This window comes from Rhododendron vialii, chromosome 5a (genome assembly GCF_030253575.1).
Source record: "Rhododendron vialii isolate Sample 1 chromosome 5a, ASM3025357v1".
Lineage (NCBI taxonomy): Eukaryota > Viridiplantae > Streptophyta > Magnoliopsida > Ericales > Ericaceae > Rhododendron > Rhododendron vialii.
Window position 1 is genome coordinate 17,398,605 of NC_080561.1, and position 7,025 is coordinate 17,405,629.

The following is a 7,025-nucleotide window of genomic DNA, read 5'->3' on the forward strand; positions in this document are numbered from 1 at the left end:
CTTGTGTATATGCTCGATCCGAGCTGTTCCAAAATCAGATGATCTGAGCCGTTCAAAAAGGAAAGTTTGGAACGAGCACATACAAACATCGGATTGAGCTTATTTCTCATTAAGCCAACTCGGTTTTTTTTTATAAAATTATTGAGCGGCTCGGATCATTTGTGCGGAGCCCTGAGTGGACCCCACACGTGGTCAGTGGCCGGTCACCGACCACAAGGTCGGTGACTGTAGCACTGCTGTGTTAAGTGATTTTTCGCTTGTTTATTTGCTGGAGACAGCCTGTCACCAACAAAGTCTCTCTCTCTCGCACGCGCTCTCCTATTCTCGTTTCTACCACTCTCATTCCCTCACCTCTCTCTCAAACTCAGCTCGATTTGCTCTCGCGTCCCTGAGTCTGGTCGTTCGAGCTGAACGGATCGGAACTCTCTGACTGGTAAGCTCTCCGTTCATTTCTTTTTTACTTCGATTCTGATTTGTATTTGTGCTCCAGTTAGGGTTACTGCTTTACGTCCTCGGTCCCATGCGTGATAAATTTGTAATCGTTGATTTGGTAGCTGGAAATTATTTGTTTAATTCTGTATCTGTGTTTGTGGTCAACAATTTAATGTTTTGACTGATCTTTGATGTCATTTTGCCTTACATGTTGCTTGCGTGTTTCTATGGACATTTTATGGGTTAATTTGGAGATTTGAACTTATATTGAGTTTATCAGCTAATGGAGATTAGATAGGCAGCATAGGCCTCTATATATACACACACACACACACACACTAGAGGGATGGCACACGTAGTGAATGGCAGCACGGCAAACCCAAAATACTGGAGGAGCAGTTGTAGTGGTCGAGTGAGTGGTTTTTTTTTTGTTTACTGTTTTGTCCTTCCCCCAATGTTCTAAAACTCGCTACTCGGTACTCGCTCGGCCGGTCACCTTGTACCTTGGAGGTCGAGGACTCGGCGACTACTTGGCGAGTAGCAATTACTCGGATTTTGTTTTTAATGTTCCCCAAATGATATTCATAATGTTTAATGGGAAGTCTAGTGTTCATAGTTCAAACCAAACGAAACCAAGTACAAAATTACTGGTCCATTACAAAATTCAACTTTCAAACCAAATGAAACCTAGTAAAAAATTACTAGTCCATTACAAAGTTCAATGTTCAAACCAAATGAAACCAAGTACGAAATTACTAGTCAATGACAAAGTTCAACGTTCAAACCAAATGAAACCAGATTGAGTAGTGTTTACTCTCAGATTAGGGTAAGTATAAAACTATTCTGAAATTACACTAAAGACCTCTCAAATTTAACATATTATGTATTTTACCCCGATTTTTTCAGTTTATTTTCGATTTTCTCCCGACTTCCCAACTCGGCGAGTAATCCTGATTTACCGAGTAATCATGACTCACCGGGTACTCGCCGAGTAATGCTGAGTAATTCCCATCGAGTAGCCCTAACTCGCCTCGATCAGGCACTGAGTAGCGAGTACTCTAAAACTCGCCGAGTAATGCTGAGTTTCAGAACACATCCTTCCCATGGTATATGGCTTGGAGCATTTGAAGCGTAATAAGCTATTTCTTGAGGGACTATTTTGGAAATGGAAAAATCATACAGCTTCATAGCACCAAATGGTGCTCTCCCTTTATGAATAGAGAATAGATAGATGGCAGCACGGCAAACCCAAAAATAGTGGGAGAAGTTGTAGTGGCCTAGTGGGTGGTTTTTTTTGTTTGTTTACTGTTTTGTCCTTCCCATGGTATATGACTTGGAACATTTGAAGCGTAATAAGCTATTTCTTGAGGGACTATTTTGGAAATGTAAAAATCCATACAGCTTCATAGCACCAAATGGTGCTCTCCCTTTATAGAATAGATAGATAGATGTATATGTGCATACAAAAGGCTAAGTTTGTTAAAAGGTAATTGAGGTCTTGGGGGATAGCCATGGACCCAACCTGTGTTCTCTGGCACGGAGTGGAAGGCCATAATCAGTAATTTTTTAATGTACTTTTGCTCATTTGGTCTGGAGGACTTTGAAGGATTGGAGTGGTTGGGGGCATGGCCTCAGGTCTCTACAATCTAAGCTTCAATGGAGTATGCTTCATTGCTCTGGTCAGTCTATGACATCTGTTATCTTTAAGCTTTGTGCTACTATCATTTCTAGAGAGAGAAATTTTCAGATTTTTCGACAGAAGGGGGTGGATCATGATGCAGTCTGCAAAAGGGTGTGGGAGGAAGTGAGATTCTATATTTGCTCTTGGAGAAACCTGCACAGGTCGGCTACCATAGTTGTCAGAATCGTACGATTCACGATTCGTATCGTACGATTCGATACGATTCGGTGGGTAATCGATACGAATAGGCTGCCGAATCAGAAATAGCTGAGAATCGTAAGTGAATCGGTGATTTACGATTCGTGTCGTACGATTCGATACGATTCGGTGGGTAATCGATACGAATAGGCTGCCGAATCGAAAATAGCTGAGAATCGTAAGTGAGTCGTTCGATTCACTTAAAATTTCCGAAATTCATTTCTTGGACCTTGTTGGAATGTGTCCCACATCGCCTGGACATACCTCATATGTGTTGGTTATAAGGTCTCAGTTTCCCGCTTCTTAACACCTGGGTTTTAAGTAGTGTGGGCTGAGCTTTTCAACTTGGTATTAAAGCTTGGTTGTGCTTTTGTTTGGTGGACCGTTGTCTGGTTGCCATGTGTTGTGGTCCAAGGGTGTGTTGGAATGTATCCCACATCGCCAAGATATGCCCATCTGTGCGTTATAAAGCCCTAGTTTCCCTCTTCTTAACACCTGGGTTTTAAGGAGTAGTGTGGGTTGAGCTTTTCTAGATTGTTAATCACCAACTCATCTAAAAGCGTAAGCTGTTAGAACAAGAGGCAACTTTATTACTTATACCTTCAACTCGCCCCTCACGTGTAGCTAGGTTCTCCTCCATAAGCGGGCTAAACACGTGTAAACAATTTAACATTAGGTAGGCGGTGAGGTTCGAACCCATGATCAATAGCCTGCTCTGACACCATATTAGATTGTTAACCACCAACTCATCTAAAAGCTTAAGCTATTAGAGAGAGGGGCAACTTTATTACTTGTACCTTCAATAGACCTCAATGAGACCCAAGGTTTGTGTTTTTTGTAGACAAAGGTTGGCTTGAGTAAGGTTAAGGGAAACATAATTCCCAATGGAGGGACAAGGAATAAGGATGATGGAAAGTGGATGAGGAAGAGACTAAAGTCATGTGTTAGCTTAGCAGGGTAGAAACATTTAGAGTTCTCGTGCCCCTGGTTCTGTGAACTTTTTGGAAACTGAAAATCCATAGAAAGAATCTCCAAGTCTTGGATGATTTTGATGTACATTGCTCTTGATTTATATCCAAATACACAAGTAGAATAACAATAATTGCTAAGATTATTGGGGATTTGCATATCCCATATTAGTCTGCATGCCTGAGAAGAAGAAACTGATGCCTTTGTCTTGTTTTCTGCTTTTGTCTTCTTTCTGAATCTACTTTTAACAAAGCCTTGGTGGTTCGCAAGAGCTAGGAGGAAGGTGAATTGAAATGCATGGATTGGTTGATTAGGATATGATGTTAGAAAATTGGACTATAACTAATAGCCTACTACTACGCCGTTAAAAAAAGAAGTGAAACCTGAAAAATTGATGATGATCTTAATGTGTGTTTTGACCGTTTGATCGGGTATTTTGGGTAAAATTGCTAACAGTTCAAGTAAGTATGAGATTTGAAATCTAAGTGCTTCATCCCAACATGAGTTGGTTTGGAATTTGGGCCAGTGCTTGTAATAGTTGCATGCCTGTAAACAATGTTATAAAAGGCGGCGGGTTGCCGCTGCGATTTTCCCTGGATGGTTTGTTTAGGCGCTCGGCGGGGCTAGGCGAGCCTAAGCGGAGCTAGGCGGGCACCTAGGGTCTGGACTCTCCAAAAAAACAGAAAAAACTTAATTGCAAGGCGGGTGCCTAGGCGGCCTAGGGGCTAGGCAGTGCGTTGCCACCCAACTAGCGCCTAACGCCCTTTAGAACAGTGCCTGTGAACTCTTATTTTTTTATCATTTAAGAACATGTGGTGCATTGTGCTGTTGTCTTGTTTATTTCGTTAATGGCAGGGAAATTGTTATGCTTTTTCATTTGTTAATTCATTAAGCAGCTACTATTGAGCTGATACAATCCTTCATTGTTTTAGATTAGGAGGAAGGTGATTTGAATGTGATGTACTGGTTACGCAAGTCCATATTTCATAAACGTATAGATGTACACTAGGTGCTACACACCCAAAAATAACTGAAGCAGCACCTCGGAGTTTGATGAGAAACTGAATGAATACTTGTCCTAAAAATAGCACAATATACGGCTTCATTTTCGTTGCTTGATGAGAATGAGATTTCTAGAACTACCTGTTCTCCCTCCCTCTCTCTCATTACCCTACAGAGATTTTGCAAGTGAAGTAGGCAATTTATTTTGACAGTTTTACTAGGAATTTATAACTTCACTACCAGTTAAGAAGCAAAATTTCTCAGAAATAACAAGAAGTTTCTTCCCCAGCTTAAAAAAATAGGGTAGTTTCTCACAGTAGTTAACCTGTTCTCAGGAGTAGACAGGATGGTACTGTCTTGATGAAATCTGCTTTTCTGACATTATCACTACACTGGCACGGACCCTTCACTTAATCCCAATGAAGTTGCTTGGTTGTACCTACTTGTGTCAATATGGTTGATTTGGCTAATTTTATTCTTCCCATGCAACTCTTTTCCGATTTTGGTTCGTTTTTCTGTTTTGGCTCACACGTGTTATTGTTTACTCACTATGTAGGTTGTTTGACCGGGTAGTCGATCTCAGGGCTTAAACAAAAGGTCAAAATGCTTTTGCAAGATTGAGCTCACAATTCATAAAGCAAAGCTTGTTCAGATTGCGGATAGATTTTAGTCATGGAGTTTTGTTGATATTACGAATCGGATTAATGCTTTACTACATACCGGGCTTCTGACTGACCAATGATAGTGGAAAGCATTTTGTGGTCAACAGAAGGATATGCCCCATGATTTGTGCTGAGAGGATTACTGTCTAAACTCCTGGTGTTCGTTATCTGCCGTTGGTTCAATCCAGTTTCATAACCTAAGCAGTATTTTCATATCGGAAGATGTTTCTGTTTTCATGCTGGTAGAGAGCATGCGTGGAATCTGTGCTTTGGGTAATGCCCCTGACAAGGTTTGTTCCTGATGCACTCGGTGTGGTGACAATTTGTCTCGTCGCTCTTTTGGTCCTTCTTGGCTTGTTCTGTATCCTCTACTTATTCTACTTCCGGTCTCACATCCGCAATCAAGGTTTTATCCAACTCGGTTACTTCAGCGGTCCCTGGATCATCCGAATCACTTTCATCCTGTTTGCAATCTTGTGTGGTTTTGGTGAAATCATTCGGTTAAGTTTGTTGAGACAGCAAGGAAGAGTATTGAATGCCCTCAACTGGAAATGGCAGGAAACGGTTTGCAAGTGTTACATCGTTTCAAACCTTGGATTTACCGAACCATGCTTGTTTCTCACCCTAGTGTTTCTCCTTCGTGCATCACTACAGAAGTCAGAGTCCAGCACATTCAGTCAAAAATGGAACGGAAAGACAGCAGTTTATGTTCTTTTGTATTGCCTTCCAATGTTTCTCTTTCAGCTCATCGTTATTTTACTGGGACCACATTTTAACAAGGGTGAGAGTCTTGCGAACAAATTGCCCCATTATTTTACGAGGACTGCGGCTCGATCTAAGACGACAGACCAACACCATATTGCCCTTTGCACCTACCCCTTATTGAGTACCATCTTACTTGGTCTCTTTGCTACTGTTATAACTACCTATTTGTTCTTGCTTGGAAGGAGAATTCTAAATCTGGTCATCAATAAGGGTTTGCAAAAGAGGGTTTATACCTTGATATTCTCTATTTCCGGGTTTTTGCCATTAAGAGTTCTTTTCCTTGGTTTGTCTGTTCTATCTAGGCCCGAACACCTTCCCTTTGAAGCTCTTGCATTCTGTGCTTTTCTTTCCCTTTTATATTGTGCTGGGGTGGGAATTTTCATGCTCGTCTACTACCCAGTTGCTGATTCTTTAGCTTTGAGGAGTCTACCAGATGTTGAGACTAGGAGAAGTATTAGTGATGAACCCAATGACACACTTCCACTAATTGCTAACCAAAGCCGTCTAGAAGAAATTGAGGAAAGTAGTGCTGGGAAGTGGGAATCTATTTCTTTTCGGGCCATGGAGAGAGATGACTCATCGGGGGCATTTGTGGAACTGAGCCTCCTTTCTCCAAGTCAGCTGTTCACCCCACCAGGCTCGCCTCGCTGGCCTGTCCTCCCTCCGATACATGTCCATGGACCGTGAAAGCAAACAAGAATGACAACCATTCTTGAAGAGGTTTTCCATTGCAATTTCTTGTGGAGGAATCAACAAATCGTGGCAAAACAGAAGATCTGCGGGGCCAATTTTTTCTGCTCAAAAGAACTCTTGGTAAAACTCCATTTTTGTGTCTTATACGGAAAAAGAAACTCTATTTTTGTGGCTGTTTGTAAAGGGTTTTGGTTTGAATAAGGATTGCTAGTTTTGGTTTTCTTTGTATTTGAGGTAATGTTTTACCCGCTGATGCCCACCTTATTTTTTTTGGTGGAACACTTGGTCTGTATCTTTACTTCCATAACAATTTGAAGTGCATTTAAGCATAAGATAAAGGTTCACCCCTCCTACTTCCATAACCCTATATTGTGAATGGAAATTGATTTGTTTTGTTTTGGAGCTGCATCTTTTCATTGGCACTTGTTCGCCATGAATGGATGCGTCTTTTAGGAACAAATGTCTCTTTCCTCGGTGACTCTACAGAAAGTCTCCAGTTGGCCTATAAATACCATTTCTCTCATTTATATTTAGTGGATTGATTTTCCTTCCATTCGATTCCATACATATGAGAGAGCACAAACACAAGAAGGTTCAATAGACCTATCGATTCTAATGCCTGC

The 7,025-nt window shown here is 41.2% G+C and overlaps 1 protein-coding gene across 3 annotated transcripts; it reads left to right on the forward strand.

The window, feature by feature from the left end:
- The first annotated feature begins 275 nt into the window (after window positions 1–275).
- Window positions 276–6,764, forward strand: LOC131326241 (uncharacterized). Of its 3 annotated transcripts, none has more exons than XM_058358941.1 (2): window positions 276–433; window positions 4,839–6,764. In XM_058358941.1, the coding sequence occupies exon 2, from the start codon at window positions 5,221–5,223 to the stop codon at window positions 6,394–6,396; it is 1,176 nt and encodes a 391-aa protein (XP_058214924.1). In that variant the 5' UTR covers window positions 276–433; window positions 4,839–5,220; the 3' UTR covers window positions 6,397–6,764. The 3 variants fall into 3 exon arrangements, with proteins under 3 accessions (XP_058214924.1, XP_058214925.1, XP_058214926.1); XM_058358942.1 differs by having other exon boundaries at window positions 4,856–6,764; XM_058358943.1 differs by having other exon boundaries at window positions 4,866–6,764.
- Window positions 6,765–7,025: the final 261 nt, after the last annotated feature.

Bases quoted from the DNA above. Each gene is read 5' to 3' on its own strand.
- LOC131326241 (XM_058358941.1), top strand. From the start codon at position 5,221: ATGCCCCTGACAAGGTTTGTTCCTGATGCACTCGGTGTGGTGACAATT.